The sequence below is a fragment of the Lissotriton helveticus genome, chromosome 10 (genome assembly GCF_964261635.1).
Source record: "Lissotriton helveticus chromosome 10, aLisHel1.1, whole genome shotgun sequence".
Taxonomy (NCBI): Eukaryota; Metazoa; Chordata; class Amphibia; order Caudata; family Salamandridae; genus Lissotriton; species Lissotriton helveticus.
In genome coordinates this window covers 823,552,651-823,565,958 of record NC_136071.1, presented here as the reverse complement: position 1 = coordinate 823,565,958, position 13,308 = coordinate 823,552,651, and the positions used below count along the sequence as shown (strand labels likewise).

Here is a 13,308-nt window from a genome sequence, read left to right as displayed (position 1 = left end):
ATATTTTTTCCTTTTTGTGACCCTCAAAAAAAAGGCTTATACTAACATGTATTTCAATGGATACAATGTCCCTGAGCCCTATAATTGCAGCCAAACATGTCCCTGGGGGTCAGGATGTGCTCACCCTGCCCCAACCTACACTATCGCCAGAGTAGTTTTGATGCTCTTATTGCACAAAATGCACTAGTATAAAAACATATTTTAAAGTTACCTGTGAGATATGAATTTCATGATCATAATGATATCCCCCTAACCACTCGTTGAGGTTTAACATTGTCATGGCTACTAGTATTAGGCTGCCTGCAGGACCACATTTTGTGGCAAGGTTATTTAAATTATGCCGCAAAAAAATCTAATTATGTGGCACATTTTCTGTCAGTTTTATTTTTATCTATTTGACATGAAAATAAAACTTTTGTTTAAGTCTAGAAATGTAGCAAAATATGTTTCAAATTATATGGCAAATGCAGTAAATCATATGTATGCAGTAAATGCCACAGAATTGCCTAACTTTGATTTTCACAATCCCCCTCACCCATTTTAATAGTTTATTCAAGAAAGGTAAATGAAACCAAAACATAAGAATTCCAATCAGTGCCCATTGCTATCTGTGCTTTGAAGAAAACAGTTTTTGTCAAGACATCTACACCAAAATAAACATGTAATATTAAAATACATAATGGATACCATGCACAACATTGTCCTATATTGCCATCTTGGAGTTCTGATGACATTTACAAAGCACTAGGACTTCGGTTACAAGGTTTATGATGTCACCAGAACCACTTAATGGCAATGCTGGACCATATCATTCTTCTACCCTTTATGTATGCTCGGTATTTATATTAACTCGCACAACAGCTATGATAACCATAAATTGAACACCAAATGTAATGCTTATGAATGCACAATAGTTATGCCAGTAACTAACTGAAACCTCAATGTAAATATACAACAATATATACTAAAACAAATAAATAATATTGCTTTCATAGTGAGCTATTCCGCAATGTTAAGGGCAATGTGATATGTCAGCTGTAAAATAATTTATGACATTTGTGATTCCATCAGTCGCATCTAGGGTAAGGTCATTGGCAGTGCATTTGGAATTAGTTATTGTTTTCATGGCTGATGTTCGAGTTCTAAATTGTGGTCCTAGTCATAACTTGCGCTAGGACTCTAGCTGTTTTCAGTTAAACTCTGACTTTTTTGTAAACCTACATCTAAATGCTATAACCAAACCTAACCATAAATTCATATTAACCTTTGATTTTTTTCAATGTTTTGTTTTAATCAAATACCACATCCAACAGTTTCACCACAGCTTTGGCAGCTAGCCACCCACTCTATATGGTCTTTGGATGTGCACACTGTCAGACTATGGCCAGGCCGTGTATCCCGCTCACAGCACAAGGCCAACACTCACTGTGGTAATTTTATGTAATTAAATCCTACATTTGGTGGATTCACAATTAAAACTCAAGCAGTAAAGTTCCTACTAGTAATGTTGTGGATGCATTTTGAGTAAGTTGGTGGGGACACATCCTCCTACTGCTGGATATAAATCTCTGCCCTTAGTTCTTCAGATATCACGAATTTATCATTTTGGGCGCTGAAAGAGTAGAATATTAAGAAGTTGTGGACATAAGGCCCTTCAACTAGGTCCATTTTTTAGAACTTGAAAGTGTGTATGGTGTAACACAGTGGGACAGTTTGAAATATAGACATGTGTAGTTTCTACAAAGAACCTGAAGTTTTGGGTATTGGCATCCTGGCTTTTGACCTGTGAGTTTCGCATATATATGTTACATTATGGGAATATAAGGGAGATTAACGTACCGGGATTAAAATTGTTAACATAGGGAAATGACGTAGAAATCACGTTCAAACCCTTAATGAAAGGAATTCTTTACACTCACTCATTCTATTGCAAAAATTATTAAATGTATTGCATACAATTTTATTAGAACATTGGAATGTTGGTTGCTCCATTGCAAACAATGGCGTGCTCCAGTCTTCTAATGGCCGTGGAAGCCTGGAGCTCCAACTTTACAAAGGCTCATAGAGTCTGAGGGGATTTCAGGCCTTTGTTTTACAAACTAGAACATTCTGCCCTCGAGGGACAAAATGTTCTAATAGCCTTAGAGCCCTCCTCAGCGGGCTTTGCCGGACATTAAAGGCCTGTGCTCTTTTTTATTGCTGGAGCGTCCCTTTAATGGTCGGTAGAGCCCCCTATAGCAGGCTCTAAGTTTATATTTTATTTAATGCCTTTACTACACTCCTGACAGACAGCACAACACATTGAAAATCGCTGCAGATGCAAGACTGGGTGCGGGAGACATTTCTTTAGAAACGTTATTTTGCTTTGTCAAAACTTGTTTTACATTTGGATTAAGTCCTTGAGGAAATGAGTTGTATGGCAGAGGTAGAGATGCTCCTGGATTAGTCGCAGAGATTTTGGAAGAAGGTTCTCTTTACTTATTCATTGATGGATACAATATCAGGACTTGAGGTGTGTCAAATCGATTTTTTGTTTGAGAAATTAATGACACAAATGTGTGCAAAAGTTTGTGAAATGAACTTGCTAGTATCCCACAAAAAATGTATTACTGTGGAATTTCTTGAGTTTAATAGTCACTCAAAATACAGAGGAGACTTGTTCGAGGGGAAAATGTCACCTGTAAAACACGTTTAACATGAACCAGTTTCCTGAGTGCAAAAACAGTATATCTAATTTTGCACCTGGACATTTCACAGGTGCGAAAGACATTTAAAAATCACCCGTTCCTATTCAGGAGTTTGCTTTCTCTCTTCCATTGCCTATTGTTACTTACTTTGTCTCATAATAGGTTACTGGGGAGCAGTTACAAAACGCATTTTATTAAATGTAGATTAGTAATTTAAATTGCAGCCTTTGCAGCTCATGTTATGATGAGATTTTCTGGTATGCATTTCCATGAAAGTTCAAAGTTTGTAAAACGTTTATTGATAGCATTAATGTTTCGCCAAACCACTGAAATCATATAGGAACGTGATGCATACATATGATTGGTTTTACTTTGTGTGAACTACCTGTTCTTAGTGTAGACATTATGTAATGTGGTTTGGTGAGAGAACTGCTGTAAATTCAGCTCAAGTGCTCCTTAAATTAGATTTAAAAAATGCAAAAAATTATAAATAGGAATAAATAAATGAGTACAGGAAAGACAATACACTAGATGAATGTGTTGGTCTATAGATAGGGCTTCCCCACTGAAAATGTCACAGTCCCAAGTGTATGGAAGACGAATGTCCTTAAAAAATTAAAAGGAGTAAATCATTTTTATTTGTGACTCATCAGCATTTCCATGTTGTCAAGTATGAGGCTGATTTCTTATCTGTGCATTCATCATTTCTAGTAGTCTTTTTATTTGCAAGTAATAACAAAAGACCACATTTCTCAGCCCCTCTGGCGTCAAATGAGTTAAAATATGTTGTCCTCTTTTTTTTGCTATCAACGATAACTAAAGTGCACTGACCAGTGACACATTAGTAAGAACAAAATGTAGCCTGCATTTTTCGTGCTAAGCTTTTTAAATCCATGCATAACTACACTGCATCAATAACACATATGCGTGTTTTCTTGTAGCTGCTGCCTTACTTTGCATTCAGGCCGACGAGCTGCAGGAAGCGCTCACTTCTCACTGTGTGGTGGCTCGAGGAGAGACAATCATCCGGCCCAACAATGTGGAAAAAGCCGTCGACGTCAGAGACGCCATGGGCAAAGCATTATACGGCCGCCTTTTCAGCTGGATTGTCAATCGCATAAATGCCTTACTGAAGCCAGACAAACTTCTGAGGTAAAGCGGCAAAAATAAATAACATTTCCCCAGGGTCTTCTCCTAGGTGTGACGCAGTTCTTTCACTAAAAGATAACAATCTATTGTATAATACATGGAAGCTCGCATTGAGTGTAAGAGAAAAAAGAATCTGAACATAATTTCTGTTACTTATTATGTTTAAGACATGGAAAGAAGGACATCTCTGCAGTGCTTAGCTGTGGTTTATTGTGGAAACAAAATTGCTGTTGAGCAGAGTCTGCAGGAGTAGATTGCAAGACTTATTATCCATGGAGGGTTCCAGGAAGCCAGATTTTTTTTTTAAATATAGGTGGAGGCAAAGGAATGCAGGCGGACGGAAGTGTTTTGGTAGGATGGCAGGTTTACTTTTGGAAATTGGTGCTTGAAAGTATTCAGAAGGAATTCTGTGAAAACAAGGGCTATTTTGTATGGGTACTCTGTACTCATCCTCCCGCATGGATGAAACATGACCAATGGGGTAACGAAAGTTGAGCCCCCCCCCCTGCAAAGTGCGTAAAGGGGCCGCACGTCCGGACTCATTCAGGAGCTCTAAGGCCAGGATACTGTGCTGAGGGGGCCCCCTGGATCTCAGGTCCCCTCGGACTGCGGGGGCTTTTGTTACGCCACTGTCCGCTCCACAAGTTTACCAAGGGAACTCTGTGGACACACACGCGTAGGTATCAACAAAGGGTTTTTACGACCCAAGGATAAAACTACAGACAACTGAAGCATTGCACTCGTCCCCTACATTTCACTAGAAATCCATCAGTGAAACATAGGCCAATTGTGCCATAAGGCTTTAATAAACAGCTATTTTACAAAATGGAACTTTCTGGTAGCTGTTGATAACTTTTGCGATGTCATAGCCTTTATTGCGAATATTCTGATTGACAGGGCTCCCCCACTGCTACCAACTTTTAGAGTTCTGTTACAAATCGTGAGGGCTCAGGCCCATTTACACAATTACCCAGACCCGATGATCTTTTATTGAAAGGATCAAATTATCCAATATAGTGCAACCAATTGGGCCACATAATAATCCAAACCATAACTGGACATGGGATTTGTGATATGTTATTCATAAATTGAAAAAATTAGTTTACATAGACCAATGTCCGCATGAGTGTTTAGAAGTAAAGAACAAACAAAATATGTCCAAATCTCCTGCAGAGATTTACCCTATACAGAAGGAAAAATACTATGAATTTGATTATAGTTAAGTAGAAAATGAGGAAAAGGAATTGTGAGTTAAATTGCATCAATCGGTTTTCAAAAGAAAGCATTAGTCCTGTCTTTCCTTATACTACTCTAACGGTGAGCAACTTTTATAGTAAGAATTTGATTCAATTCAGAATAGAAATAAAAGAAGAAAGGTGTCATCTGCTGGAGTCTTCAGTAGAAACACTCCAAGCATTTGGGTAAAGCAGCACAAAGCCACATATGCTGAGCATAGATCTGCACTCTATAAAGTCTCAAGATGTCTCCTGCTCCCTCACTAAGCACATCATAATATCAACAGGGAAGGTTAAATAGCAAACAGAATGTGTGACTGCAACAGTAGCTTGCATTGAAATAGAATGTTAGGCTAGAAGGAAGTTACACATGGAATTAAGCTGAAATATACGTTAAGCCTCAAAATAATAGCTAACGTTAGCAAGTGCACTAGGTTACACATAAGTACACACATATAAATGCATCGCAAATGAAGTTTCTTAACACATGCATAATGCAAACTATTAATATTATTAATAAAATACTCTCAAGTGAATATATTGTGTTACCAGATTGTCCAAACAATTAGTCTGCACATTTCATTTAATTACTTTATAATAATAATAATAATAATAATAATAATAATAATAATCCACATCATATATATAGATTTACCCTACTTATTAGTAAATCAGTACAATACATTTCTCCATTAGTCACAATCTAAACACACATTTTGTAAACTGTATCCGTTATGTGTAAAGCACTATATGTATGTGGTACTTTACTTTAGTACATTAATCACACAAAATATATTCGAGTGCTGACTACTCATAGATATGATGCACTCCTACTTTAATTGCAAAGTGGGATCAAATTTATGTGATCCTGGATCAAAACGTGGTTATTCACTACAGTGACATCTCAACTGTTAACATCTTAACACTGTTGTGATTAAACCCAGGTGTCTCAGGAGATGCAAGCACTGGTGGGAATGGAGGTTGACCATCTCACCTGCCTTAACAAACTCTCCCGGGTCTTCGCCAACCCGAGGGAGGCAGGAGAACGCATGTGGGCTGTACCTTTGGCAACAATCATCTCCATATTCAGCATGGGTTACTGTGGACCCATACTGAAAGGAAAATGAATCAGCACTGTCATGTGGCTCTCGCAGGGCTGCTGTCTGTGCGGTGCAAGCTCTCCTCTCTCAATGTGAGAGCAGGGAGCATGGCTTTTGAATAGATCAGAGTAGAATGGGCATGGCAAAGACGGTGCTGGAGGGGGAAGCAGGAGGCCAGGTAAGTATTTTTCAGGTCAGGATAAGAGTTTTGCTGAGGGTAGTGGGGGTGGTGGCAGTAGGCCAGGTGTTACTTTTTGCTTTTAGGGAGCAGTTGGTTTAAGAGTTTATGCAGAATGTGGTTGCATGGATGGCAGGAGGCCAGATTATTTTATATTTGGATTTAGGGAGGGTGAATTTCGAGGTGGTCAGGGGTGACAAAAGGCCAGTGTAGGAAATTGGATTATTAGTTGAGGGGGGTAAAGCCCTACTCAAGCAGAAATCACAATTCCTGTCAGGGTAAAGTCACAAGCAAACCCCAAATTAACCTGTGCTTAACCGCTTAGCCCTCTGGTACTTGGCACAAGCAGTAAGGCTTACCTTAGAGGCAATGTGGGAAAAATTTACGCAGCACTTCTAATAGTAATAAAGTGAAAACATGATACAAGATAAAAACCCACATCAATCTAGAAAATGAGAGTAAAAGTTAATTAATTGAGATTAAAATGACAAATATCCAATTAAAAGAACCGGAGATATGCTATTTCAAAGTTTTAAGTCAAAATAGTGCCTAGAAACACCAAGCACCAACTGTGGTTATCTGGGTGCACCGGACCAGGACAAAGTCAGGCTAGATACAGTGCAGGCTAGATACAGGGACCAAGTTAGGCCTGCTGAACAAAGTACCTTGATTCCTGGTTGCAGAGCATTGAGAGAAAATGTGTTGAGGATGCCATGCAGGGGCGGTTCTGTGGAGCTCCGAGGCTGTGGTGTCGGGTGTCGTCATTAAGGATGCTGTTGACTAGAGGCTTGTGATGTGAAGTCCTGCGGCGAAAATGCATCGAACACCAGTGATACTTAAAAATCTGCTGGGCTGCGATTCAGAGTCCTACATGACCAAGAATGCAGCTAACCAGGGGTTTGTGATAAGAAGACCTGCATCAAATATGCAGGCTGCAATGCGAGGTCTGGCATCAGGGATGCATCTTGCTGCTATGGTTCCGAAGTTGAGCTGTAAGGAAAAGCATTGTGCTGCATAGATTCTGCCAACAGGATCACAGCTGGGCTAGCAGAGCACCTTCAGGTCCACTTCCAAGGGTCCAGGACTGGGGTGGCACCACTTTGGGGGCAAAATTCACAGCAGGCACAAGATTCAAAGTGGTTGGAGCCTTTTCTGTCCCTGAGGCTCTGATCCGGAGGATAACCTGCTAAACCTCAGGGTCACTCTGGTAGTCCTGGGATAAAGATATAGGTCCAGACCGTTTCACTCAGGCAGCAGAGTAGCAGTCCTTGTTGCAGAGCAGCACATCAGTCCGATCCAGAGGTGTACTGAATGGTTGAGTCTGAGGGCCCATTATTTATACCTGGTGACCGCTTCGAAGTAGTAGGAGGTTCTAGAGGTTTCCACCCTCAGGTGTGTTTGGAATTTCCAGTCTCCCTGCCCTGGCCCCAGTTTGTCTGGGGTCACAAAAGACTAGTGTCAAAACGCTTTGTGAGTGTGCTAGGCAGAGCCTTTGTAATGTGCAAGTATGAAAGGTGACAGCTCCTCCCCCTCATCAAGTCTGAGATGGCTCATCGTGTCTGGGAGCAATATGCAAAGACTGTTTGATATGGAGTCTCTAGGTGGCAGAGGTATGCACCTGGTCTCAGTAGGAACCACTATTCTAGTCTGGGTAAGTCAGATACACACTCTAAATTAACCTGTGCTCACCCTTTGGTAGTTTGTCACAGAGCAAGTAGCTTAACTTAAGAGACAATGTGTAAAGTATTTGTGCAACACTTACATTTACATTAGCACAGGGAAAAGACCATAAAATGATTCCAGTAAAACTAGAAACCAGCATCCTGGGACCGACTTTGGGGTAACACCCATCATCGCCAGACTAGCTTGAATCCAGTGGCACAGTGGAAGACCGAGCTTAGGCGGTTCAGGCTGGACGGTTATCATGGGGATCAGGGTCAAGGCTGATTTGCATATGGCTGAGTCCAAACTGGGGTGGGGTAGTGAGCAAAAGAACAATGGATTTATCCCAGATGTCTTGACTGGTATGACTGTATGATTTATTCAGCGTTCCGTCCATCATTTGTTGCTGCTGCAACTTTCTAAAAGTGTCATTTTCAGACTTACAATTTAAAATCTGACTTCACCAGAAGCTGTGATTTTAAATTGTGAGTCCACAGACACCAAACTCCAAATTTGTATCTGCTCCCAGTTCTAAATTACACTTAAAAGGTGTTAAAGGCATTCCCAATGTTGACCTAAGGGAGAGATGGGCCTTGCAGTAGTGAAACCCAAATTTGAGTATTTAACTACCAGGACATATAAAACTTAAAAGTACATATCTTTTTTCTATTACACTGCACCCTTCCCATGGGGCTACCCAGGGTCTACCTTAGGGGTGGCTTACATGTAATAAAAAGGAAGGTTTGAGCCTGGCAAGTAGTTTAACTTAAATGAAAACAACAATGGAGGAGTACCCCCTGTAGGAAAAAGCAAGGAAAAATGGCAATTGGCCACTTCCTTGTATTTATGTCAAGGTTAGCATGGAGTGCCCCAACCTGTTACCGGACAGTGCTTGTCCTTTTAGAAGACCCCTCACTCACCAACCTAGTTGGTGACATGCTTCATCATCGGGGTCCCACCCCATAGGCCGAATGCCCATAGGGTGTGCTGCGACACCTGACTACAGTGGAGCGGGTTATTGTTTGTTTATTATATGTGCTTAAAAGTTACAGTGAAAGATGTATTAAAAAGGGCCAGTACTACTCACTTCAAGACTTTATTCTTGAGCGTCTGAACCCCAATAAAACCAGTGTGACACCTGTGCCTAATTAGGAAGGCTTCGGTGTTTCAAAAAGTGTAATGTATAAAAATAGCGTAGTGTGCTATGTGCAAAATTACAAGGTTAGATGATAAAAAGGTCTACATGTTTCAACCATCACAAAAATTCTATGGTTTTCATCAGGACCGTGAGGATTGCCCGGGGTGGTACGTACACGCTAAGGTGCGCCCTGCCCTCGTGCAATTTTAAGACCACAAAATTGTGATCTTGCGTAAAAGGGTGTGTTTAAATCCTTATTCAGGAAAAAACCTGCAAGAAAGAAAAGGGAAACGGGGTTGGGAAGGCGTACTAAAGAGACATAAACATGGGTATACATATAACATATATAGTGCTTGGTGAGGTCACCCCCATCTGGTGACTTCCTATATTATTTAGTCATATAGGTTGTGCAAGTTCCAAGTGGGCTCCAGTGTCTGTTACTGGATCGCGCTTTAGTTGGTACCGTCAGAAGAGGCAAGTTTGTGAGGCCCTCTACTTATTACGGCCGGTGGTAGGAGTGACAAGTGATCATTTCTGTGTTCTGGAGCGGACCGTTAGTGAATATATCAGCGTAAAGGTTTATCGCCCGAGCAACAAGTGACTAGTAACAGCCCGATTGGCGTTTGGCTAGGAATCTAGTATTTGCGTGCTCGTCTAATTACAGTCTCGGTGTATTAGGGAAAGAAAAATAAAAATAAAGAGAAATGTTTTGCGAAGCTTGCACTTGAAGTGATAACTGTCGCTTCATGGGCTTCAGATCTACCAAGACTGCAAGTATCCGTCACCTACGAGGTGAAGAATCAACATAAGTAGATAAAACATTAATGCACGCATTGTACTCCAACTCGTGAAATTCGGATAGAATGCTGGCGTACCGCGTGGTACCCGTTTTCAGTGAGTGTGTACTTACTTGCGCTATGCGATCATCTGGCGGTAAACCTACTTGGTTACTGCTCTCGAAGCCCCGTGGAATAATCGGTGCCTCGGTAATGCCGGTAAAGTAACCTTCTCAGTATTTCCTGGTTTAGGCGTGGCGTGATGTGTCACCGCCTCTGTAGCCAATGAGAGCGTTTTCTAAGGGTGTGCCTTACTTTTGTTCCGATCACGTGGCTTCTTTGATGGAACGTATAGCAGGCTGGTTACCATGGTAACCGTTCTTTCGCTTTCGGGATTTTGGCAACGTGAGCTGTCACTGCTAGCGTAGCTCATCGGAAAAACGCCCATGAAGTGTGTGGTTCCGATCACGTTGCTACAGTGAAGTGACGTGTGGCGGTCCGGGTGCCATGTTGAACACGCAATTGTCATTGATATTAGTAAACAAAAGGCGTGTACACATGTCACTTTAGTGAAAAAGGGGTCCAAATGACAGGGCAGGAATAGTGAAACATCAGGACTACATTTGTTGGGACAAAAACAGTGTGAAAGCCCATTGATAGGAGAGGGGCTGTATTGTTATTTTAGTCTATACTATAATAGTAAAAAGTCCACATATTTTCATTGTTAATTAGGATCAGTCACGAGAATGTAGTTCTCTAGAGAAAGTAGTTTAACTTGCCAGGTCGAAATGGCAGTTTAAAACTGCACACACAGCCGCTGCAGTTCAAGGGGCTATTGAGTGGGTGGCACAATCAGTGCTGCAGGTCCACTAGTACCATTTAATTTACAGGCCCTGGGCACTTATAGTACCATTTAATAGGGACTTATACGTAAATTAAATATGCCAATTGTGGATACGCCAATGTTACCATGTTTAGAGTACAGAGCATATGCACTTTAGTACTGGTTAGCTGTGGTAAAGTGCCCAGAATCCTAAAACCCCCAAAACTGAAGTCAGCAAAACAGGTCAGAAGGCAAATAAGTCATGAGAAAACATGGCAAGGATGTCAGGTCGAACAAAGACCAAATGCCAACTATGCCTATAGTCATGTGACCCAAGATACAGGCTGCAGGCACCAAAAAGTTTGCCAACTTTCTAAAAGTGAACTTTTCAGAATTGTGACTTCAAGTATGACTTTACCTTTAAAGGGGGTTTTAAATTGCAATTCTTTAGACATCAAACGTGATAATCGAACTGGGCCCCCGACGATCAAGGAAGCGACATCCAGTCCCTCCCCCTCTCATTCTTCTACCCCTCGAATGTATATACATCAGAGGATGAGAGATGGGGGAACTATCAGGAAATGCTGGGAGAATTGGAGAGTAACCGTAGGGAGAGGAGGGAACCTCATTATTATAGGAGCAGAGTCCCGGAATACTTTCCACCATATGGCGGTGAGGAAGGATGGGAGACTACCACCAGAAGGAGGGGCGGAGGGGGGGGTGCCCTGAGAGGAGTCCCCGGGCCCCATAGAATCCATTACCCAGCCTACCTCCCTACCCATAATAGGTATAGCAGCCTTGAAATGGTTGACTGACAGTTTGAGTTGCAAGGGAGGGTCCAGCTCCAATCTTACTGGATAGACAAGAGCGATAAAAGATCCACCCCCCTTGAACAAGTCCCGGTTTCATGGGAACAGACAGATCCTGCACACCGCCAAGATTCTGGGTATTCCATAGTGGATATATCCGATATTGACGGTAACATACGGTTGGGCCGGGGGAATTGCCAACTTATCCCATGGCCATTAGTGGTACAAATGAGAACAACTTCTCCGATATAGGGTCACCTTCTACCAGAGCCCAATCTCTGACTCTGATCTCATGGAACATGGCAGGGTTGGGCAACAAACTAGACTGTCAGGAATGGGTTTCTTTCATTAACTCAAAAAGCATCTGCCTCTTCCAGGAAACCTGGGCGAGAGAGGAGCTCATATTCCAGGGGTTCGCAGTATTCTCTAAACCAGCCAAATGGGGGGGGGGGCGGGGAAGACCATCTGGCGGGCTGGCAATTTGGGTAGCATGCCATCTGGGCTGCCAGGCCAGTTGTCTAACTGTAGACTCAGGTGATATACTAGCTGTTCTGTTGGAATGGCCAAACTCCTGCAAACTGGCGGCAATAAATGTGTACTCAAGACCAGTAGCCATGTCACGTGAATCAAATACCATCGAGGAACTCTCCGCTTTTTTAAGTGACATTCCAGGGGAACTCCACTATGTGGTTGGAGGGGACCTAAACTCGCACTATGAGCCATTATCAGGCCTTCGTGATGGACCCTCCCTTGAGGAGGATTCACGGTGGTTGATACCTGCTCCGGTGGCACCTCCACCAAGAGTTTGGACTCCCCTAGCTCTCCAGATTACCGCCCTTACCCTAAATCAAGGGCTAAGGGCCTGTAATGGGCGCATTAAATCAGATATGCCAAACAAATGCACTTTTAATAAAGCTGGGAGCAAATCAAGATTAGACTACATCCTCGTCCAACTGTCATCGTGGTCACAAATCATCGACTTCAAGGTTATTGATAGACGGGATAGTGACCACAATGTCCTGGAGCTCGAATATGCCCTACCAGGCATTGAGGATATAGGTCGGGGTAAACAAAGTTTAAAGTCAGGGCTACTCCTGGAAAATAATCGAAGGAGAGTAAGGTGGGCGAAACTGGCCACTAGTGGCGACAAGTTAGCTAAACTCTATGCCAGAATCACCCCGTTGCTGGAGAGGGCTTTTGTTATTGGCGAGGAAGTCGGTGATGGAACCAATAGAGACTTGTTAGGGCAGACCCATGTAGATTTAATAAATACCATGGAGTTAGATCTATTCGTAAAGGGCAGGGGTAAAACTAGCGGAACAATCAAGAAGACATGGTATAATGCCACATGCAGGGACTCCAAACGCGAACTGCTATTTACAATAAAGACGGGCAGAAGCAGTGAGGAGATCCGATCTAGGAGAAGGGCACACAAGAAATTGTTGGCAAATGCCAAGACTGAGTGGGACCAACAATACTGGGAGGACCTTTCTAGCGCACTTGTTACCAGAGATTCTAGTAAATTCTGGCGGATAGTTAACAACGGAACGGAGGATCTCTCCTCGGCAATTGAGCCCAACATTGCCCCGAGTACATGGCAAAATCATTTCCAGTCATTGTACGCAACAGAGGATGAGGTCCCGAGTGCATCCCAAAACACGATAGTGATTGACCCCGAGGGAGAACTCTTTACGGAAAAAGAAGTTCGGGCTGCCATAGCGGGGTTGTCAACAGGGAAAGCCCCGGGGCTT

At 42.3% G+C, this 13,308-nt stretch overlaps 1 protein-coding gene across 1 annotated transcript in view; it reads left to right on the top strand.

Annotated features, from left to right (window-relative positions):
• The window catches only part of MYO3A (myosin IIIA), an 869,350-nt gene that overhangs the window by 487,697 nt on the left and 368,345 nt on the right, over positions 1-13,308 (top strand). Inside the window, exon 17 of the mRNA XM_078662798.1 lies at positions 3,629-3,839. Coding sequence (XP_078518924.1) covers positions 3,629-3,839 — 211 coding nt within the window. The remainder of the gene's footprint in view (positions 1-3,628; positions 3,840-13,308) is intronic.